The 24,901-nt window shown below is 42.3% G+C and overlaps 1 protein-coding gene across 1 annotated transcript in view; it reads right to left on the bottom strand.

Moving 5' to 3' along the window:
- The window catches only part of LOC135995784 (sphingosine-1-phosphate transporter SPNS2-like), a 124,905-nt gene that overhangs the window by 39,725 nt on the left and 60,279 nt on the right, over positions 1–24,901 (bottom strand). The window contains exons 4-8 of the mRNA XM_065647318.1: positions 9,874–10,025; positions 7,948–8,014; positions 5,236–5,378; positions 3,940–4,092; positions 1,869–2,058 (exon numbers count right to left, since the gene is read on the bottom strand). Coding sequence (XP_065503390.1) covers positions 1,869–2,058; positions 3,940–4,092; positions 5,236–5,378; positions 7,948–8,014; positions 9,874–10,025 — 705 coding nt within the window. The remainder of the gene's footprint in view (positions 1–1,868; positions 2,059–3,939; positions 4,093–5,235; positions 5,379–7,947; positions 8,015–9,873; positions 10,026–24,901) is intronic.

Here is a 24,901-nt window from a genome sequence, read left to right as displayed (position 1 = left end):
AAATTAAGAATCCCCATTTTTGCAGAGGGAAAACAAAGTTATTTAACTTGCCCGCTGTCACATGTAGAACCTGTTAAAGAGAGTTCAGATCTCTGATTCCCCAATCAGCACAGGAACTAGATTCTTATCTGCTTTCTATGCATCAGGTTTCCCTCGGCAGATACAGCGTATTTAGGGCTACAGAGAGGCAGTGTTACCTCCTCCTAACAGCATCAGCAAATAGGCTTATATTCCTCATATCCCCTCTATCTGCAGATATAACTTCCTTTGCAAATCATTGACTCTTTATGAGATTTACTGCTCATGCATTATAAAATAAATTGTTTCTAAGATTGGTTAAATAATACCATCAATATTTATAGATTTGCACAATGCAGAACAGTCACATGGCTACATAAAAGAAAAAACTAAGCAAAAAAGATGACAATGAGACAAATAAGCACCTTTTGCTGCAATATTTTTGAAAACAGTATTTCCAGCTTAGAAAGGGAGGACTTTCTGCATAAAGAGACTACACACCACACATGAGCATGTCTGTCATCGGGTCCGAGAAAGGAGAAAATCACAGGGCTGGCTGCACAGAGAGGCGGAGGGAGGGACGGGTGGAGGGATGTGACAGATCTCGTCACTCGGAGACGGCTGACGATGAAAGGAGGGTTAATGCTTGGCCAACCAGTAACACCCTCTTACAGGCTGTCCGAGGTGATAATTTGTATGGTGATCACTAATCAATGGCTAGTTCTAGACCATGCCACAAACCAGAGCAGCGAATTTCCTTCTGACACTTTCTAAATAGCCCCAGTAGGCATTGTTGGTGCTGTTCTAAAATTTTCAATCTTTCTTCTTGTGCTTCCCTGTAACGACGAAATATGAGCATTGAAATACTCAGAAAATAACCACGGCTCAGCTAGTGCTGGAAATACAGAGAAACAAGGAACTGCAGGAGAGTGGCTGGTTGCTTAACGGTAAATGAATTCTCCTTTCTGGGTGGAGTGTGCAGCGCAGTGTGGAAGTGCGGGTGGGCTTTCAGAAACTATCCTGCTACTCCAACCATCTCACGACTTCCCTTGAAAACTTCTCTCAGGTCCCAGGCTTCTCTCTACTATTATTATTACTATTTCAATACCCTGAAAGGGAACCTGGGACCTCTTCGCTGTACTGGATTTCCACTCTACTGAAAGCAAGATTCTAGCCCGAGGCTGAGTTTTTAATTTGTCTGGATCTATCCGATGCCTTTTTATATATTTCAACTATAAATACTGTGGGAGTGGCTATATTTTAATCTGCATTTGTGCAGTATTGTGGTTCCTGGGCTATGACGAGGACTTTCAGGTGCTATGGTAATACAGATAACAAACTGAAATTGCACAGTAATTACTATCGGTCTGCAGCAATCTACCTAGTTATGGAAATTAATGACACTTATTACAAGTAGCCAAGAGCTTGCCCACAGACAAGTTATACTGTAATTATAATTTGGTACCACTGCAGCTACAATACCCTTATTGTAGAGGAAGGAGACAATTTTCCTGCACCAAAACATCAGGCAAGAGCAACAGAGGTATGAATAGAGGTATAGATAGAACAACCCAAAGGCACAGAACTGTGGGTTTCCATGCGTGCACTAAATCCCCAGCTCTAAATTCTGATGACAATTAGGGAGAAGGGATAAGCAGTTGAGACATAATCTTCCCTTCAGGCACATCTAGATAGCGCCAAAATGCCAAGAGGCAAAACGAAGGACATTCAGAAGGGGAAGAGCAAGACCAATATCTCAGGCTTGCTGCAGGAGAGGACGCACAGGGTGTTCTAAGGAGTTTGGTAGAGAGGGAACAAGTGAGATGGGCATATGCAAAGATTATACTCACATAGGCTCCCACAATGCTGCTCTTGGCAGCGACGAAGATGAGGCAGATGAAGATGGCTGAGCCGAGCATGCCAACAGCACAGACAAGGGGATCAGCTCGCTGGGTTTTTAACCGGCACCATTTGGTTGCTCCAGCCCCTGTGATTACACCCAGGAAACCAGTGAAGCACGTGATTGCTCCGAAGATCAAACTATTGAAAAGAAAAAAAGAAAAAAAGAGACAGTTATTTTTTCTGGAGGCTTTCCCAAAAATGGGCACGGTTTTTGAACAGATTATTAGGATAAACTGACTAATGGAAATCTGCACATTGGCTTTGCAAGTTCAAAATAAAACAAACAAGCTCCCTGCTGAGTGCTTGTGATTTTAGCACCCTTTCCTTGAAATTAAGAAAAACATAACAGATGAAATTCAGCCTTGTACACAGGCACTGATCAACACGCAAAGATGTGCAAAGGGCTCATATTGCTTCTTTGTGTGACACTGAGCTACCTGTAAAGTGCATTGTACAGCTAATTATGTATGTACACAACTAAGTGCACATTGATAATCTAAGGGGGAATCATGGACAGAACAGGCACTAGGAAGCTTAAGGGAAAGGCAACCTAACAAGACTCTACATACCAGTGACTTTTAACATCTTTCTAACTCCTTTCGGACCACTTCAAAAAGCCTGATTAGGTTATTTTGCTGTTCTGTTACACATTTGAAATATGTTAATTACATTTAAGGAGCCAGGATGTGTTAAGCATTCTCTGTATTGCATGTGCAGGACTTGGATTACAGAGTCTTTGGTAACTACATTATAGCGGCTCCAGGGCAGCTCAAAATACAGGTGTCATCAAGGAGTGGAAAACTTCCCTCTGTTAACAGCAGACTGGCAGTCTGACTGGAGCTGTATTTTCTGCTCACTGCATTTTTGCAGAACAGACTGAGACTGCCTGCTGGGCGCTCCAGTTGATGGTACTCCAAACCACTAAGTAGTTTACTTGAAATGGGATTGTGTCAGCTAGAGCAAGGAGGTTTCCCTAATGTTATTTTTCCCTCACAAGCTAAAAAGCAAAAGAGTTCACTAAAGGCAGTTTTTCGCATCTTTTATTCACCTGGAGAAATGCTTTTTTAGCATTTTATGTTTTGTGCCGTCACGGTAAAGCACAAAACAATGAATTACTTCTCATAGCTTATATCCTGCAAGTGATATAACTGGGACTGGAAAACCACACTACTGTATAACATCAAGCAATCCAGGCCGAAGTGTCCCAGATCTCTGCAACATTCTTCAGCACAACTCAGCATACACAGCAGTATATGGAGCAATCAAACACAGCGAGGTCCTCCCTCACACAGAAACAAAAGTTTTCAGGGTCAGCCCCTGCATCCTTGAGGGGAATCGATCCAGCCTCTGAATTACAGCCACGATTGTGGCTACCCAACCTGCCAGCTTATTCTGCTGCTACCACAGAAAAGTGTGGGACTCAGGAAACCACAGAATCATAAAATGTCCTGAGCTGGAAGGGACCCACAAGGATCATCCAGTCCAACTCCTGTCCCTGCACAGGACACCCCACAGGTCACACCGTGTGTCTGAGGACGTTGTGCAGTCTCTTCTTGAACACTGTCAGGTTGGGGCCGTGACACCTCCCTGGGGAGACTGTTCCAGTGTCCAGCACCCTCTGGGTGAAGAACCTTTTCTGAATGTCCAACTGATCCTCCCCTGGTGCATCTTCCTGCCATTCCCTGAGGTTCTGTCACTGGTCAACCAAATTCTCAGCTCTCTCATCGTCCTCTAAGGCAAAGAAAACAGTCTCTTTTCTACTTCTGAACTATATCCTGGGAACTAAGACAGAGCTGAGGTCATTGCTTCTCCATTGGTTTGACTTCATGCGATGAAGAAAAGAAGAGAAATAAAACCTAGTTTACAATCCCAGCATTTCCTATCATTGTTGCAAAGACCTAGAGGAAATTACTGACATTCTAGTAACTTGACTCCATGGGACTTGCCTGTTTCCTCTGGTAAATAAGCCCCCACTCCTTTTTTTTCCCCCTCTTTAAAGCAGCAGAGTATGAATCTCACCTATCTTTGGTGCCACAGGGCTGTGAGCTGCAGGTCTCTGCTGTCTTCTGCACGACCTGTGCTCTGTGAAGATAGAGAGGGATCCACATGCCAAGCGCCCCTGTGGCAAAGGAGACGGCTGAGGTGGCCAACGATGAGAACACGTAGCTGCGGCTGTGGAGACACAAGAGGTAAAACCAAGAGAAGGTTTAGTCAGAAAAGCGAAAGAGCAGGAGCCCCAGGACAGGAGCCAGCGCTTCAGTGACAAAACACAGTGTTGTCCCATAGAGCCCTTTGCCAAGGGGCAGAGCTCATACAAGGTACAAAGCGATGGAGAATAAGAGGCATGGAATATTTCTTCATATAGGATGCTCTATTGATAATAACGTACTTAACTTTTCAGAGGTGCTTCAAAGAGATCATTTTTCATGGGACCATTTCAGAAAATCAGTACTTACTCACAAAGACACGGTGTGTGAGTTACAGGGCTGTAATATCTGCAATATTACTTATTTACCTGGGTGACCAGTTTTACCTCTCCTTTCCTATCCATGCCATATGATTACTACTTGGATAAACTAGCAAAAAAGTAAAGTAGAAATATTGATAAATTAACCATCACCAGTTTTCATAGTCCTTCGATACTGGATGACAATACCAGGAGGCATTTTATCCAGCAGTTCTAAAAATGAAGGACACCACAAGTGTCTCATCAGAATTCCGATGTAACATTGAATTCACAAGTGCAAGTTTTTGCATAGTCACAGGCAAGCTTGCAAGCTTTCTGGAAGCAAGTGCAGGTACTTAAACACTTGTAAGCATGTGATCTTTTATGCACATATACAAGCACTCAAGCACAGTCGGTGCTCGTGCATTCGGTCACATGTGGTTTTATAAACATAGGCATTTAAACTTGCCATGCAGTGCAAGCTGTTGTGTATTTTCTCTTTTTCGCCTCAGCAGAGTCGCTCTTTCAAGGTAGAAAAAGGATTTAAGAGTCTGAACAACAGTGGCACAACAATTAATACAGGAATAGCAATTCCTACACTTTAAAAGCCTTGATTTGTCTGAAGTATGAGCTAAACAAAGCAGACTCTCTCTTAGATCTCAATCTTGCAATGGTTAGAGGAAAACTTGGAATCCATCACTGTCACTGCAGTCAATACCTCACAAAAACGTAACTGTGATTTTCTTTCCTATGTCCACAGACGAAGCTTCCTGCAACTCCCTGCATGTTGTCTTGTTCCAGTCTCACTCATTGCATGTTCCACTTAAAACATGAGAGGCCAAGCATGCTTTTTACTAGAGTGCTCTTACTTTCTAATCAGGGCTTTCATGTCCCTTAGCCATGAGGTCCGAGCCTTCAGCTGCCCCCCAAGTTGTTCAACATTTCCTCTTTTAGCAGCAGGTACAAATATCAAGATGAGTGTCCCTGTTATCATTCCCAGGAGTGGAGATACCTGCAAGAAAGTAACGGGGAATTAGCAGAGGAGCCAGCAGGGTTTGCTTTGACTAGTCAGTAAAAAGCAGATTGCATTAGCTGTGTTTCAGCGACTCGATTCTTTACAGCCAGCCAGAATCTGTGAGCGCACTGAGGCATCTGCTCCTTTCCTTCCTCCCTGTCATTCCCTGGACTCTCTTATCTCACTCTGGAACAGCAGCTTTGAGAACACTCTGACTAAGGCAGTCCATTTCTTTGTGTTATTGAAGCACCAAGATTCATCTAAACACGATTCTTCAGTGAAACCTACTCCCAGCTGGGCTGAGAGACCAACTCATTTCTGGGAGAGCACAGGAGCCTTTTAACGGTTATGAGGCCACATGAAAGATTTCTGGATGTAGGGAGCATGCTGGCTTTGAAAATCCTAGTTTGACATGCATCCCTCTCCCAGCTAACACGCAATGGCTTTCCATTTGCAGGCATGTTCCTCAGATTACCTCAGTGTACAGCAGACCAAGAAACATTGAAAATTCAGGTTGAAAGAGAGGAAAATGACACGTTCAAGAGTTAGGTTTCCCAGTTTCCGATCCTTTCTCCCAATCATGAGACTAAAGTACAAAGATCCTACAGTGTTTCGCAAGCTACAAACGTGATTCTTGTTTTGACACTGAAAGTCCATCATTGTCAGAATGGAAAATAGCACCGTTAGGAAAATAGGAAGATGGATTTTCACTGACCTATTGTCTCTTCTATACGTGCTATTTTAAAAATAAATTCCTGTTCCAAAAAAAAAATGCTTCCAATAATAACCTGAGAAAGGCCTTTACACATCGAGCAGTGTTTCACGTCCAAAGATGACAAACCCAGAATTCTTCCAGGCAAAGAAAGAGAAGACAAAAATATTTCAGAACTGGAAAGTCAGGAAAATCCCTCATCCAGGGATAAATGAGCCTGATACAGAATGCTTACTACAGTTGACCACAAGACACAGCACTGGTAAGAAAAACGGAAATGCTGGGTTTTTCTAGGGTCACATAATTTAAAGTCTCTTTGATTTTTATCTAAAGGCTTAATCCTCCAACAGGACAATATCCATGGATATTCAGTAATGCTCCAATGAAACACTGACGTGACTGTCCTTCTGTCTTCTTCATTTCACTGAAGTACAGATTATTCCTGACCGCCCATGGATTTGGGGACTGCAGGAGATCACAGAGGGAAGCATCACCTCAGGGAACCTCTGACATCTTGCAGGAGCACAATAATTGCCACAGGGTGGAGGCTGCTTTACACTGATGTCTGGAAGCTTTCAACATGTGCTGTTTGACTACAAAAACCAAGCAATGCTGTTCAAAGCAACCATCAGAGAAGCATGCAGCTTGTCAGATTCCCCACAATTTCACGCTGGCAGGGAATCAGGCATCAATGTGTCATTTAGAGTGGAAATCATGACCTCATAAGGGGTACAGTCTTGCAGATAGCCTGGATTTCTCAGGATAACTACAGAGACTTCATCAACAGAGAAAGATCCTAGTGAGGATTTTTTCGCAGAAATTAATCATTTGAGTTTTACAGATAGAAACACAAGAGTGCTCCAATGTGTCAACCTCATTAAAGGCCACTGAGGAGGGGCTTTGGGGTTTCTTATTCCTCGTGCTGGCTTCTGCTCAAAAGCTAATTTTACCTTTAAAGTCTTTCTGTTAGTGAATGAGGTGGCCATCCTCTTGGTGTGAAGCTGTAGGCTATTCAACACTCATTTCAGGTTCACAGCTGGGAACGCATCTCCGCTCCCCTTGCTGCAGATGAACTGTTCGTGGTGATTTTCTTGGCTTTGCTTACCCTTGCTAGCCAGGGAGGGGACGGCCTGTGTCACAGAAGGGCACATTTGCCTGAGATGGGAACCCATGTGTTTCATCACCTGCCCTTATAAATGGTGTTGGCCTGAGCTTCATGAAATTCTTTTTCTTCATGAAGTGCCAGAGCCAGAGAATGCACCTCACGGCGGCTCGTGCCACCCGTATGGCCAAAGGTCAGAAAACAGTTCTTCTGGGCCGCTTCCTCTCAGCTCTTTCAAGGCATCTTTGTGCGCGGGATCCGCTTGTGCCTATGTGATTGGAGTGTGTTATCTTTTCAACACATTTATCAAGGTCTCAAGAGGTTAAAATAGAAGGAAATAGACTGTCTCAGGGCAGAAAAACAAGCGGAAACTGGAACAAAGTGTTTTTTCCTCAAAGCAGGAAGCCATTCTCGGAGTTTCTTGACAGCAAGGGACTGAAAGACTGTGGAGTTGATTTAAGGCCAATGCCTCGTCTTCCCATCCCCATCAAGAAATCATGGTTGACTGATAATAAAGTGATTGGAAAATTCTTGCCCCCAGGCAGGAAAAAAAACAAGCACAACGAGCCAAAACCACATACCTTTCCCATTGGCTTAGAGAATGCATCTGCTACGCACTTAATATCCATAAAGGCAATTTCCAATCCTTTACCGTCTATCTATAATAACAGGTTGAGTAATTGTGATAGAATTCTTCCTAATGCTGATCAACTGATGCAACTGTTATGAAGATGTTATTAAGAGTGGCTTACCCGCAACGCCCAGTGCCAGTCTCCAGCAACCTGCTTCACGCTTGAGCCGGTGATGTATCCCAAGCCACTGCAAGGAATACAAAGACAGAGTAGCACAATCACAGCTGTTCGTAAACAAAAATTTTAAAAGTCACAATGAATTTTGTGTCCTAGGCTCTCTTCTCCTGCAGGAAGAAATATGGGGGGTGAAACTGATGGTGGATAATGTGTAACTCTTCCCAGCATCATTGATCTATAAATGCTCAAATCTGATGGAAATTTGGACACTGATCTTGAGTTTATAGCTGACCTTTCAATCTACAGCAGATGGAAACAAAGCCTCAAAAAGAATTTATTTCCCAATTCAATTTCTACATCAGGCCTTTCTGTGCACTAATAGAAATACTTAATTTTATGTTCACGCTCCCAGTTTAGCAGTGCCCTTCAAGGACACACCATATTCCATCATTAAATTTTTTCTTGCCATTTAATAGTACTTGGTTCTAATTACCCATGAAGAGATCATTTTCCATAGGCTTGTTAGGAAAAAAAAAAAAAGAATATGCAAGACAGTCTGATCGAAGAACGTCAGATCTGAAGCTTGGAAGTCCCTTCTGAAGATAAAGGAGCAACAGGACCATGGATCCAAACCTCTCTTGGATATTGAGATAATGAAGCTCCAGAAACAAACTCAACAGGATGAATATTTGTAATTTCTTGCTAGTTCACTGAATTCTCTGTAAATACTGGGCATCCTTGGCCCTCTTGGGAAGTTATTCTTTTCACCAGTTAAAGACTTTGTGATTTCTTTTTCCTTAAGAGCAAATGGACACTTGTGCATTTTCTCTCAAGGATAAGTGCTCTAATTTGTAAAACGCAGCACCCTAAACCAGAAGTTTTTCCCTGAGCTGGGGAAGATTCAACTGCTGCCCATGTTTTCCCTGCTGGAAATGAATCCACGATGCCACTTTTGCACAGGATGTCATCCGGCTCTGGGAATCAGCATGCACACTATGTGAACCCACCCCGTCTACAACCTCACAATAGAGGGCCAGCCATTATTTTAAAATTTTTTTTAAATAATTAAAAAAAAAAATCACAGATTCCCTCCTGTCCTGACAATCAGATATTGCATCGGGCTGATAAGGGAACTCAATTGAAAGAAAGCGCCAGAGGAAATAACTACTCCACGTCGGAGTCTGTCTGTTGCTTTCGTGAGGCGTCCATGGGCTTGGCCCTACGTTAAGACTGAGCGTGAACGATCATTACAGTTTCTCTCCTCATGATTTCTCCTAACTGCTGTTTCAGCAGCTATAGCACCCAAATGGACTGGCCACTGCTATTGCAACTACCAAGTCATCTCAGATTGGCTCAGACACGCTTTCTGAATTCAAGGTTGGGCAGAATTTGAGCTTAAACTAAAAATATTTTTTAAAGGAAAAATTTCAAATTGTCTATGTTGTAGAGCATAATTCTCTTGAAACCTCTGATAACTAGACTGTCACATAGAAGCAGGTACCCAGTCACTCACTTCTGAAAACTCAGCCCACTGTCTTAAAAGATCTTGATTTCGCAGTAATCTAAAAGACATTGGCTAAAGAAGGCCCAGAACTCAAATGAATCGAAGCAAGGATTCAGAGAACCAATATAACATTATTCAAAGTGAGATTAATTTAATAATGCTAAAAAAAAGAGTCAGCTAAAATATCTTTACTTCATTTCCACCCCAGTGCTGTAAAAAAAAAGCAAAATCTGTCCCACTAATTCCCATAAGTCACACATGAACCGGGGCGAGAAAAATAACCCAATTCCTGCAACCAATTAGTCACTAATCACAACATCTTCCTGTCTAAACCAAACCCAGAAGAACTATCACCATTAGCAACTTAAGATCGGTGTGAGCTTGGAAAGCCAAAAGCACATGAGAGAAGCAATTATGTCACTTACCTGCCAAGAGGAATTGCAAAGTAGAAAACAGACAGCATGAGGGTCCTCGTGTTTTTGGTGAAAAGATCTCCTATGATGGTTGGTGCAATAGTGGAGTAACTTGCTTCGCCAATGCCAACCAAGCCTCGTGAGAGCACAAGCAGCCAGAAATACTGAGAAAAGAAATAAAACACCTCAGCAGGTCTCCCCTTGTCTTTTTGAATTCAGGATGAACAGTGAAAGCGACACAAATAGGGAAATATAAACCCATGTGGCTGGAAAGTAACTCACTTGTATGCGTTTATTTTTTAAAACCTCAGGCTTTTTTCATTTGTCTCTTTCTGGAGAGGGAGAATGTTTTCTGTGAAGATTTATAGGCATGAAAGAAAAGTAATAATAATAATACATGTTTACCCAGTGACACTCCAGAGATGCCCTAAGGCAGCACAAGACCCATGGTTTATTCTCAGGAGGCAGCTCCCTCTTGTTAAACCCAAGTGGAACAAGGAAGGTTTGGGGAGGTGGGTGAACGTCATGAGTCCCGCACTAGGATCCCAAAAAACCAATAACTGCCGAGCACAACCCCAACTTCCCCAGCCTGCCAGGGGACAAGTTACAACTGCTGAGATCCTAAAGGCTCTTCAAAGCTGTGAAAAAGTTGAACCTGCAATCTCCCAAACTCTAATTTTTTTTCCTTCATTAGAAGCTACGGAAGAAGGGAAGTTTTTCACAGGTGCTAAGCACCTATCGCACTCCACTTCCCTTGAATAAAAGCAGAAATCTCCCCTTCGCAGCAGGAAAGCAAAGTAATTCAACACTGAACACTTTGGAAAAACCTCAGGAGAATTACGTGCCCTCCTGAGTAAAGGGCAACCCAAGAGAACGACGAGATGGACTCCACGTTCAGCACAACACAGCCTAAAATGGACAAAAAGGGATTGTTCACCTGACAGAATTCTCTTCAGGGCCCGTTTCCCTGTTTCAGCCAATGCTTCTGTGAACTGCAAGGACCTGATTTTCAAGCCAATCTCTTTCACTATACTTACAGTTTTCTAGGTGCTGTGTGTGAAGGCATAAGGCACAACACTTTGATGCCTAAATATCTGATATATATGCACAATCAAGCTCTCAGACATCTAAGCAGCCTTAGCTACACCCAGAAGTAATTGCAGGTCCAGAAATTAGTCAGCTGCAGAAAACTGTAAGCACAGGGAAATCTATTTCTACAAATCTAACCTCTACAAATTTTCAATGTACTGTTACTATTCTATGGCTCATTTGTGAGGAAAACAGCAGGGATTATGATATGCCCTTAAACATTAAAGTGCTTTGAGAACAATGAGCAATTACTGATTCCCTTTCTACAGATGGGGAGCAGTGGAGTTACAGGGCAGTGACTTTGCGCCCTACAGCGAAGCTCGGCCGGAGCACAGGGCTCTTGTTCTCAAACATGGCAATGCCAGGCAGCCATCAAGCCACGTGCGTCCGTCATAAATACATCCATCAACAGACAAAAACCTACCACTGACACGTTTTCATTGTTGTCCTCACTCTAATCCCCTGGTCAAAAGGAATTTCTTGAGGATTCCTATAGTCACTCGAAACACTTTTGCGCACTCTTCAATTCCTCTTATTTTGATGTAAATTCTGCATCAATGCCTATTTTCTGAGTGTATACAAGTTCCCTGTTTGCTGGCAGGGTGTTTGCAGCGCTGCTATCATTCACATATCTCCCATAAGCTGCACATCTGTACCAGACACACATGGGTGTATGCAGAAAGGGCAATACTGTGACTCACGCTTTTTAACTTCTGCCAATTACCCAACGCTGAACCACCCCACTGCAAAAATATGCTGACAGTGATTGGCGCACAGGTAACCAATGCACTTGGAATGAGCAACAGTATTTATAACATGCTGAATGACTTAGTCACGCAGAATTAGAGAGCAGGGGAACTAGAGGCTGATTTTGGTTTCTTAAAGAAGTTCCGATCTGAATCAGAGAGAGGGTGACGGGCAAAATGGTCACCTGCCAGACCTGGAACGAGTATGTAGACAGCGCTTGGTACACCTGTAGAATGACAAGTTTGCAAATGCACTGGATGTTCCTCAAATTTGAAATCGCTACACAAAAATGACACAAGTTTGTGCTCACCAGCCAGTATCACTCGCAGTGAATGCACTGGATAGGAATTTCTTCCCAGTAATGCTGTTGAAGGTTCCTCTTCCTTGCGTAAAGCAGGAAAACTGTACAAAGTTTTCCTGTTGTGGTGAAGTGTGACTCGTTTCCACCAATACCATTGAATCAGAGTCCCAATACAATGAAATCATCTGCAACAAGTAACGTGTTCATTCTTCTCCCCCACTCCTCCTCCCTGGTTTACCCCATGCTTCCACACTTCAAATATCTCTTTAATATCTAAACTATGTTCTCTGAAGCAGCGGTATCCAAATTTATGTAATGAGATTCTGACTTCAGTCGGCAATTAAATCAGTCTTATAAAAGCATAAGCTACATAAAGACATGAATGGTACCTCTCTTTTGAGATGCTATATTCAAGACTACGGACAATGCAGCTATTTAGGTGTAACAACTAGGCAAAATACACAGAAGTCTAAAACACTATTAGGGAATTATTTATAATCAGTTCTATGTTGTGCCAGGTTTTAGAGCTCTATATCTAGGATTAAAGAGTTAATTCCTCATCTTATCCCACTGAAAGATCTCTTCTGGCTCTTCAGCTAGCACGCATCCTATTGGAACCTATACAACAAAATTATGTAGTAATTTGTTACAGTGAGCTAGAACCCCCAATCCTCCATCTCTAATCAGTCAAAACTCCAGTTTTATCACCTCTGAAGAGGGACAGCTGGATAGCTCCCCAAGACAAAATGTCATCCTTTCAGAAAGAGGGCCAATCTTTTCATTTTTCATATAGGAAGAAAAATTACAAACAGCAAAACAACTCCAAAATTCTTGTGTTGCTACTTATTTGGACCCGCAGACCACTGGTCCCCAAACTGGACCCCAAGAACTGCTGGTCCCCAAACCACTACGTGTGCATACTGCCATTTCATGTGTGTGTATTTATATCCACATTTATATCCACATACACCCATCTCTCTGAGTGTATGTGAACATGACAACCAACATAAACAAATGGGAAAGTCAGATATTGCCCAGGCAGAGGAAGCTCCATTCTCCCTCCAGCTGTAGCAGGACATTTCTACCATTTCCTCTGCACTAGATTTCCCCCCATGTGCTTTTTCCTCTTTGTCCTACCCCAGGATTCTCAGCAGTTTAGTGAGACAAAAAGGGCTGACACCACCAAATTCTCCTCTACATTATCTGTGCTTAAAAGCAGTACAGGCAGCTGAGACTTCATAGTAGTAGTGAATTTCAGTGCTCCTCAAGCAGAAATTGGTATATATTGAAGCGGCTTATTCTTTTCTACATTACTTTGGAGCTCTTCTGTAATTTGTTCATCTGTGCAAATAGTTCTCGCTCTAGCAGGAAAATTGAAAACATCTCAGTCAGCTTCCAGCACCCAGGCTTATTCCCTTTCCCTAGGTTAAGCCCAGAAACCTCAATACTTCACCGTCTTTTTCCCGGGTCAGTGCTTGCAACAGAAGTTTTTTGAAGCAAAGAGCTATTACAGCAAACTGCCCTCCCAAACAGTTGAGTTTTGGAAGGGATGCAGATCCTTATGCTTCAGGGAATGCACCGATCACTAACAGGAAAGTGCTACCTACTAACTTCTCAATTTCTTAAATGATCAGCAAATCACAGGCAAAAACAGTGATGGATCATGGGGACAGATGGCCCTGGTCTGATTGCTGTTGTCAATGACATTATCCCATTAGAAGCTGTAGGCTGGACACAATCCTTTCAGAATTTTCATCTGAAAAAAGCTTTCATGATTAGAGTTAAATATTTATAATATGCTAAAAGACAGTTAATGTATTTTCTCTGCAAAGTATGACACGGTTTACATGCATATTTTAATACTGACTTTACTCTCAATCTCATGCACAAGTAAATGTTTGATGGCCTAGGACACGTGACTGGCTCTAATCATGTTTGGACAAACCTCCTAATTATACATTTATCCTAGTTGTATAGGCCATTGAGTGAGTAATACACGTTTTAATAGCTCTAATTACAGCTTTAACTTTTTTCTCTCTTTTTAATTAGTTAACAAAAGGAATTAAGCCACAGTTCTTTAAAAGATTAGCTGTCAGTGATAAACCTATAATCTGCCAAATATGTGTACAACGCTGAACCACCAGATTTACTGTCTAACGAATCATATGATCCTTAAGCTTCGGTTATTAAGTATTTGCATTTGAGTGTGGAGTGGCTTGTAAGGGCCCCACAAAACAAGCTGAATACACGTTTCTTTCGGATTGGGGACACATGGACCGATGAGATCACACAGATACAGCTAACCTAGTACAGATTACTAGTATGGATGCACAGCACCAGTGCAAGTCTTGTTCTGAACTGATGTTGCTGGTCTAAAAGAAGGATTTTATTGTACAGCTACAGCTACTGCACCTGCAGCCTTTCCTATACAAGGATATTGAGTTAACCTCCTACAGTTTCTACATTTAGCTTCTGCAAAAGAGGGCTCAGCACCATGAAATTCCATATTTGAACTGCTGAGGTTTGCCATATTTTCCTTCTTTTATTATATAAACATTATGCAGCAAAGAAGGATATAGAATCAGGGTTTGCATCCTTGGAAAGAAGATGCGCATAAGGAAAACCATCCATGTCACCAGGCAGCTGGGATCGCCACACAAAGCCTAAAGAAAATGTGTGTGGAATGACAACAAACTGAGGAAAAAGCATTGGGATTGATTTAATTTCCCTGAGTTTCCTGAGCAAACTCAGCTGAACTGTACTGCAGTGACACTCTTACACTTCTACAGCTGGCAGGGACAACACCCAGGGTACCGCGGCAGTCACAAGTCATCAGTTAGAGCAACTGAAGACAGATAAATCTGCAACAGTGCAGGAGCCAGCTGATCAAAGTAAAACCCACAGGGCTCCATTGTATATTCAAGGGCTGCACAACTGTGGTCCCTTTTGACAGCTACACTCATGTGCAAGCATTTGCCTCCCCTGAGCAGAACCTCTATTTTCTGGCCAGGCGAACACTCTTTCCTCTTGCACTCAAGTTTTCCCAGCCGTATCAGTACCTTGCAGGGATCCAAGTAGTTAAAATCACACACCACACCCTTCACTGCAGGTGGCAAAATGTACCATTGACCATGATGCAAACCACACCAGGAACAAGCTTCTGAGTATCGGGGTTGTGACTAAGAGCATCGGCTCCTGCAAACTTACAGTCCAAATTCCAGCTCATTAGCTGAGAGGCACTAGGAGAGCTGAGCAATGGAATGACATTACACATGCAGGTGACATCTTCGCTTAAACACTAACCACTCAATTTCTCTTAGCCCTCACCGTTAAGGATCTGAAAGTTCCCAAGTCAAACACGGACACCGACATATCATAAAAGACAAGATGACATTAAATGATGATGTTTTAAAATTCCATTCTGTCTCTGGGTGGATGGCAAAGGCTACGGGAGAATAGATAAGCCTAAATACATCTTCCACCTCTGTGCACCCCTACGGCATCACAAATTTTAAACAGCTACAACCAAGGTACCTGGTTTCCAGTGCTGGATACAGGTCCTGGCTCCACACACTTGGTAGGAATGGTGTGTCAGACCTGGATACGGACCACAAAGTCACACGCCCTGCCTTCTCAAACATGAATGGTTCTAACTCTCCTTTAATAAAAGGAGAATAAATATTGTAAAGAGCTAGAGGGGGGTTACAAATGTAGTACTGGTGAATTGTTCTGTGCCAATCCCCAAGAATGTGTTTTCCTGTCAAGTCCAGGCCAGATTTCATGCCAAATTTTGGCCGTTTGCTGTCTTCCTGTCTGGGAAATCTTTGTGCAAGAATAAAGAAAGATGAGTATCTACCTTCATCTACAAGTACTCTTAACTAATCCCTCATGGGCATTGCCAGCAGAGAGACCAAAATACAAAATAACACGTGGGTAGAACCGTTCGCTGTGATGTTTTGTTGGTCAGTACTTTTCTCCCCCAGTATTAGGTTGGGTGAGCATTGTTTTCAGGATTTCCTACAACTGAAAGGAGATGATTACGTTTAACCTCTGCGTGGCATAGACAGCGATGAGCCAGGATACATGCTAGTGTGGGGTCTGGTTGGCGACAGGTTGATGAGATGAGTTATCAGCTCTGACGCAATGCTGCGAGCGATGAGTATTTTATCTGTTTTCTGTAGAGATACAAGTGCACTTAGAAGTTCAAGTTACAGTTACCTGATAAATAAAACTATAAACTGCCCTTCTCATTTCCAACAAGATGTTCTTCCCTTATCAGAAGTGAGTCATGCTGGCAGGCTAGTCTGGGAGACATTCACTGCAGTTGCTGGTTCTTTCGCCATTTGGCCCACTGCAGAGCAGTGATTGGGTTTAGAATCCTCTTTTCTTCCCTCACTGTGTGTGTCATCACTTACCCACAACCACTTTTCACTTCCCATCTCTTTACAATCACAACTGCCTTTTAAGTCACCGCTTCACCCATTTCCCATAACTTCTATCACCACTGGAGTCTATTGAAGTTCTACAGTTTCCTTCATTCAAACTGAACTCTTGATGCTAAGTCCATCTTTCATCACCATTTTCAAAGTGTTCTTCTCTCCTTTGCATGCACATCACAAAATCAGGGAATGGTTGAGACTGGAAGGGACCTCTAGTCTCTGAAACCTTAGTACACTTGATTAATCATTTGCTCAAGGGCCAATATATAAACCCTTTGCAATTAGGATGGACTTACGCTATAGCTTCTAAAGCAGTCTGATTCTTCTGCAGCATCCATTTACACTACGCCAAACAATTCAAAACTTCGGCTCATTTTGTATGCATTAAGTGTCCTATCAATTCTCAGCTCTGAGCACCTCACCTTTGAACGATTCCCTTTTGGGAAAATGCAGTTGGTATTCCGAGACCCGCAAGGAGGAGAAGAGAGACTACAGCATGCAGAAAGAGAACAAAATACATATTTAAATATAGAAATGAGCAAGGGAGATGAAGCGAAGTCCACTCACCTTTCCTTTGATTGTCTCTAGTATTTGCTAATGGCTTTAGTTCTCCCAGGTGACCTGTTCAGGCACACTTAATTGAATGTGGAAAGTTTTATTTGGAAATATGCTTAAGATTCCGGCTGATTAAAGCATCCTTATTTGAGGAGATTTATATCATTATTTAGTACATAAAAATAACCAGTGAAGACTGTAAGATATTCCTTTTTCACTCATCGCACCCTTCAATCAGCGACTAAAGTGTTTAACAACCGGATACCTACAGAGAGGCTCTAAAGTGAAGCACCTAATTAAGCTCTCTGGAGAAAACAACAAAAACAAAACCACCCGAGAAGCAGCAAGACTCACACAGAGCTCCCCAGAGTCGGCAGGGAGCTGCTGTGTGCTTCGCGGGTACAAAATCAGAGCCAAGATTTTCTTCGCTACTTGTAAATTTTGCATGTGCAATTGCCTTTCAACATTCAAATTGCAACATCTGAAATCCAAGTTCCCATTGCTGCCCTCCCTTCAAACCTGTGGCAGTCCCAAGAGACTCTTCTATTGCTTTTCAATCATTTTTGGGTAGCACCAAAAGAAAAAAAAAAAAGAGGAGGAAAAAAAAAACCAATTCCCATTCTCCATCCAACTAGGTAATATAATTACAAGACACTGGGTGATGAAGCAGCAGCACCGGGTTCTGTCAATAGCCCCGGTTAAGACAAAGCAGCATTTCAGCTTTCTAATTGAAGGGCTTTTCATCTGATCGACCTGCCTGTGGTAAAAATATTACAGGACACTCAAATGGGGGGATTGATATTCATGTCAATTTAGTCTCTTGGTCATTAATATTACATTAATGACAGGGATCTGGAATGTAAATGGAAGGAATGTAACAGATTGGCTGGTTTATTCAGCTGAACGCTATCTGGTGGGGTGCTGCATGCGTAGCTTCTTATAAAATAGACCTTAAAAGAAAAAGGTTGATGTTGTCAAATAAATCACAGGGATCATGAAGAGCCCCATGTTACCGGTCCCTGCTAGGACACTGACTTAAAGCAATTCTGTTCATCCTGTGGCTCTGGTGTGAGACACAGAGGAGTCTGTAGCATTTCACATGGCCGGAATAGGGTCATTTATCCACGTTACAAAACAATTATATGCAGCTCGGCCAGAATGTATCTTCCAAAACAGTTCCCCTGAGAACCTTAATAGTTCTGGGTCAGAAACAAACTGTTGCTTTTTGTTCCAGATCTGTCAGGTGGAACACACTTATCAGTGCTTGCAACAAGCATCCCTGGCATTGGGCACTGTCACCATTCCCTTCCTGAGATGTGCAAAGACAACCGTAACAATCACAAAAATAGGGACTGAGAGAACTACAATGCATTTTTGCAACTGTGGAAACAATGCAAGGTTCTCGACACAAAAGCTTTCAAATCCTAATAGCCAGAAGATGACCTGGCATACATGAAGCTAAGGAATATTCGCAGGCAGTAAAAGGCTGCCGTGGTGAGTCACAAGCAAAGACTGAATCCAAGCAAGCCAGCTGTCAACAGATACCAGATTTTTTGGAACAAATAGTTACAAGCATTGATATACAACACTAACACCATCTCCACCTTCAACAATGTCTATAGAAACATGGGAGATCCAACCACATCAACCCGATGGGCCGCCTTGGCTCAAACACTCTGTGCTTTGGACCAGTTCTTAAACCAAAATTGAGTTAAATCCGACAGACAGGTCTGGTTTTTGGAGAGAACAACCCCGTGGTCCTGGCCCTGAGACACCTGCAGAAACTATGATTTCTCAGCACCCTTTGAAAAAAGCACCAGCCAACTGAGACACCCAGGTGTGAATGTTTTGCCCTACGTGCACTTTCAAGGGTAGAACAAGATTTGAGGGTCCATGAAGGACACATTTTAATTGAATGCCTCAAAGTTTAAATTCAATGACCACAAAGTTATAGTCCCTTTACCTATACTGTTGGTTTCACTGATTCTTCACACATTTTGCATATGCTAAAAGTCTAAACAGCCAGCAGGTCAGACCTTTTTGACAACTTTGCTGAAAAACCACCCAAATCATTCCAAACACTGAAGAGAATTTTTTTCTTCCTGCTTTCTGTTTTCACACTTCTCTGGCTTTGCTGATTCAAGGGAGATCCAGAAGCACCCAAGTTCCGTGAGAAAGGCTGACCCTGCGTTATGTCTGGCCTACATCTGAGAGATATCTCATTTTTAGCATCGAATTTCCAGAGGGAAACTGATGCATCTATCAGTTCCTCCTACCTAGCAGCTTCTTCTTATTCATGATCTTCCAACAGCTGTTATTTTGCTAGTTGAAGCATTATTAATTGGCAAGGTTTTATCATGCTGCAGTTCCACTTCATTCTCTACAGCCAGCCTATCTGACAAAATGACAACCCTATTTAACTATATTAAATACATTTGCATGTTCTGTCACTATGTTCTCATGAGACTATGTCAATCATTTTTTCAGACATGGTGATCAGCACCATTCCCAGGGATTTCCAGCTCAAAATCTATTACATGGGTTTGAGATTAGTACTCTAATTCAACGTTATCTGAATTGCAAATGCAGTGTTTTGTGTAGCATGTGAACTTTATGCATTTAAAAAGAAATGTCAACACTTCAAAAGACTAATTTAGCACTGGTACTAAGACATTTCCCATCTTCACACTATTTGCACATTACTCAGAACACAATGGTCCTTTTTTCAGCCTTTATGCGTGACCCAGGAGGCCGCAGACTGTGTGTGCCATTGAAGAAGCATTTACACATCCTACAGCATGACTGATGCTTTTGGAGCAGCAGGCAACCAAGAGCTCAATCAAGAAAAGCCCAAATCCTGACTTTTGCATCTGAACACAAGCCAAAGAGGCTGAATAACACTTCTCTTCTCTCCTGCATCCTGTTTTTCAAGACAATGTGCACAACCTTCAAGAACCACCAAGGTCCTTCTAATACAAAGTTTAGATTGGCTTCCAGGCATCCTAATGAGACTAAAATTGGGTCGAATGAATTGTTTTATTTGTGAGGCATCATTAACCAAGCTCTCCTGAAGCATCATGTTTCTGTCCACATCATAAGCCCCATGAGAACAAGCCATGAGCTGCCCCACTTACATCCATGCTACGTACCTATCAGCTTACATCCTTAAATAAATGGTAATAATTCTCCAGACGTGCATTTGAACACCCCAGTGAAGCACAAAGGGACGTGTTCTGCCTCACCAATTTGGCACCCTCTCAATACCGTCAATACACAATATTTTGGGAAGCTTCTTTCCAAAGGAACAGGATCACCTGGTGCCATCCAGACACTGCGGTAATGACTTGCTTTGATTCCTGAACTCGTTTGACCAAGCCAGACCCCCCTACTAGTGAATCACAGCATGGAACGGTGGAGCACTGCACTGGGAATGACTTGTGCTCCCCAGGTTACAACCACCACTGCAAGGATCATCTTAAGCTGATAGGAAATTTTATAATTCCTTACTCTGTATTTTAGCATTTGCTTAGAAACTTACATGCAGCTCTTTTTATTTTTTCCCCATCCAGCTGGTTCAGTCCATCTATTTAAGGAGCATTTTCCTTTTCTTCCATTCCTGGAACGTTTTGAATAAGGCTGAGCTTAAGATGTTGTAATAATTATTTATAAAGGACAATGTTAAAGCATTATAGAAACTTCCAACAAGACAGGGTTGAAGCAATAAGACCTTCTTTTTGTGTTCCTTCAGCATGCTCTAGGGTTAGGCCTCTGCTGCAGTACAACAAACAATATATATTTTAATAGACAACACAAGAAGAAGGAATTCTTCAAAGACGCACACAACCTGGCAATGAAATAAATATGCCTTCTTCCCTCTGCCTCCTCAGCAAATAACTGACTCAGGTGAGGTTTCCTGCTCAGGCACAATGAGGCAGGAGAGGTGGGATGATCATTACCGCAGGCGTTGCGTCCAAACCATCCATTAACTGACAGAGGGGCTGAACTTTCCTACTCTTCAGCCTAGAGACTGTAAATTCAGGTTTCTGCATAAAAATGGGACAAAGCTGCAAAGGTGTTTGGCCTGTAAAGTTCTTTCATGCTGGCACCACAGTCCCCAGCTGTCGTCTCTAGGCATTTTCATGATCCCATGAAACAGCACCAAATGTCAGTACATTGATTTAAAACGATATAGGGTCTGACTCAGTTCCCACAAAGACACACAAAAGGTTGCCACAGACTTCCAAAGGAGGAGCTGAATCAGAACCACAATCACAGATCCTACGATAACGATTTCAACATCTTCCAGTAACCCAGATAACCAACGGTCCTCTAAAAAAAGGAGCAGAGGCAATTAGAGGGAGCACTCACTGAGCTCCGTTGCAAATTAGTGTTAACCCTGGAGCCTATTTCTTGATACTCTCTCAGCACAAACCTCTGTCCACCTGCTCCAGAAAATGCCTGAGCTCTGAGGAGCAATTCTGACATTTCATTTTAATGAACCGGCAACAGAAGCCTCTGCGGCAGCACGCATCACTTCAGGTGAGTTATGACACTCAGCAACAGAAACATCTCTTCTTATTTCAGCATCCACAGATATTGCGTTATTTCAGACTGATTAATGACCCAAAAGTAGGTAGCAGAGGGCAGGAGGCACACTTATCTGATTGGGGTGATTTGAGAAGTTTGAATGGGACGTGATGCCAAACTGCCACTACCTGGGGAAGGTGGGACTTGGGAGCTGTAAACTTGAGTGTTCTTGGGTCGCAAAGGGGAGAGCAGACCCGACCCTGTTCCAGACATCCTGCAGACAGGACAACCTGGGTATGGTAGAAATAGTCCTTATGACAATTTCTTTAAGTTCATTTTTCTCATCACGTGAATAAGCTTTCTGAGTAAGCTTTGGAACCATACTCTGTCTCTCTCCTGGCAGCCATCACCAGCTGTGTTTTCAGTAACTCTTCCCAGACGTGTTACACATACATGGATGCAGGTACTGGAGGGAAAAAAACCCAACAGAACAGAAAATATAACACTTCAATTTCTGATAACACCTATGAAAAGCCTCCTCCTCTCACAGATTGGCTGTTTTGGGCTGATGCTCTGAGAACACCCTATACCTGTTTTTCATTTATAGTTTCCCTTGGAAAAGGGACAAAGTAGGAATATAAAGCAGTCAGGAGATAAACACGACAGTAATTCTGCACTCTATTTCAGCAAGCTGCAACTGTTGCATCTATATAAATCTTCTCCCATCTCTTCTGTCCTAGATCAGCAAAATCTGAGGGAACAATGAGGACCCAAGATTCAAGAGTTCAAACCATTACACTTGTCTGTGCAAGAGAAGATGTTGCTCTCACACGAAAACAGTTTCCCATGCAGTATTTGGTATCAATATGTATATCTATATATATTACCCACCCTAATATCTTCTTCTGTGATAAGATGACGCAGTGGACTGTATTTTTACTGAGCAGCCTAGCAAAAGGGCAATTGTGCAGAAATCCAAACGTCAATAGCAAGGGCTCATCTGTAGAATTCCAGTATCACGTTTAAGGCTGGCAAAATCCACCAGAGCCAAGCAACAGCCCTCGTCCCTGAGCCCCTGTGTCAGCTCCAGCCCTGATTTCAGTAGCAGCCACATGAACTGTCAGGAATCGCATGCAAGGGAAGGGACTGAATGTTGTGCTGCAGACTTCACTAAGTTGCTCGGGAGAATCTGACTTGCTTTGTTTCTAAAAGACAGTTCTGCACAAAAATAAAAAAAATAATAGGCTGAAACAGTAGGATATAAGCATTTCAGTAATTCATGGTGACTTCAAAGATAACACTCAGTACCCGTCTAACATATGAACCGATGGCCTGGGGCTTTTAGTTCTGTTTGTTTCTGGTTTTCAGACTGTGGATTTATCTTACACAGTGGAAAAAGGAACAGAAGCTCTGTGTTTTACAACGCAACTTCTGCCAGCACACATAAGACCAAAGGGTTTTAATTTTTTTTTTTTTCTTAGGGTGAATCATCGTGTGTAGGGGCACGGGGTTGGTTTATGTTTACATTTTTTAAAATTAAACCAGCTAACCATTTGTTCCACGCGGCACATAATTTGTTGCTTCTCTTTTAGCACTCCTTGAAAGACAAGCTCTGGAAATAAATATACATCTGGCAAGGCTGAAAGACGGGACTTTAGCAAGCACTGCAGGCTAACTGGAATGCCACAGTGGTCTATTTGCTTCCTCTTTCAGAGATAAATCAAAAGAAAAAAAACCACTAGTAGAAGTACCTATCCAGATTAACTTGCAGTGGGAGCAAAAAGGTTTTATCATATTAGCTATATCAACATTTAAACGGCAGTATTTACCAAGAACTGGAGGATTCAGAAGCACATTCCTGGTTTACCTTGTTAATTCTTTGCTTTTCTATTTCCAAACTTTCTGCCACGTGCGGTTCTGCTGTCTCCCAGCAAACCCACATTACCACAGCCTGGGCTGGCTGATTATTAGGTACACTTGGTCTCCCAGCCTGGTGGAGCCAACCTACTTAGCAGAACACTTTGCCTGCCTGTAAAACAACATCCCCTTTACACAGAAATATGCTTTATTCAAGATATTTGCATGGTAACTAGCAGAATTTCACAAGACTAGGGGGACAGTCTGCAACTTTCCACTTCCAGGCTCCTTCTTGCTTTAAGAAACTGGTATCTGCCCAAGAGGGAGAGGGGTCCTGGTCTCAAATTTGTGCTAAGAGGGGTAGGAAGGCTTGCACCAAAAGCAAGGTTTCGCCTAAGACAAATTTCTGGCCAAAGCAGTCAGCTGTAAGAACGGTTACCATGACTAAGAGATGTGGATATCCAAGCAGCCAGAAACAAACCCCCAGCACATGGGCTGATCACTCCTGAGAACCAAGTTGCTTCACATGAAACTGTTCAGGAAGCGAGAAATGGTGCAACTGGGATTACAGACTCTTTCCAGTGACATCCTGGAACATAAACCAGCCCAAGGTGATCAGTCACCACACAGGCAATCAGGCTCCACGCCCATCAAAACATCATCTAGAGAAAAACTGGTTACTTATTAAATCAGAGTTTATATTGATACAGAGGAAGACAGATGCATATTTAGCTTTTTGCGCGGATGGAAACACATCTTGGTAAAGAAATTCCATCATGTCTGTGTACTCAGTGCGCTTCTCTGTGATATGACTCTGGACGGCCCGGCCGCTCACTTATTTTTTGCTGATTTATTATGGAGCACGAGCCAACAACCAGAAAGTGTTTCCTCCAAATACTTGCCAAAAGCCAAAACAACACACAGGGAAGAGTTTTGCAGGTGAAAGTACCAAAATTTGTATACCTGCAGGTGCAGAACTGATTCAAAGTCATGCATAAAGGGAGGTGATTTCTAAGCAGGTGTTTGTACCTACAAAATACAAATTAAGATATATACATACTCTACTGAAGTTTCTATAAATGGAGTTAATCTAGAGATACACCTAATGTGTACCAACTTTAACAAATTTTACATTAGTGAACAAGTTTGTTAATGATTCTTTCACACAACTTTTATTCTAGGAAGTGCTAAATAGTGTTATAGAGCAGAAATGTGCAAGTAGCAGGGACAAAACAGAGGAAGATTAACTTCTTATTTTTCTGTAGAGAAATTGTGCACCAATGTAATTATCAAATCACATTATTTAACAGAATAAAAAGTTACCTTTTCAAAATTATCTCAGTCTTATTACTTCTGATGGCTTTCTTTAGTTAAATTTACCATTAGCTATTTTTATGCGTGAAACTGGGTGTATTTATGGAATTGTTCTCCGATATGGTATTTATTTAGGTTTCTTATTTTGATTTGGTTTAAATGTAATCTAAGACCTCATGAACAGCAACAAAACATTTAAGTATCTAGTTAT

The sequence above is a fragment of the Caloenas nicobarica genome, chromosome 17, assembly GCF_036013445.1.
Source record: "Caloenas nicobarica isolate bCalNic1 chromosome 17, bCalNic1.hap1, whole genome shotgun sequence".
NCBI lineage: Eukaryota > Metazoa > Chordata > Aves > Columbiformes > Columbidae > Caloenas > Caloenas nicobarica.
The sequence above is the reverse complement of the archived record's forward strand: the minus strand, read 5'-3'. Positions and strand labels throughout refer to the sequence as shown.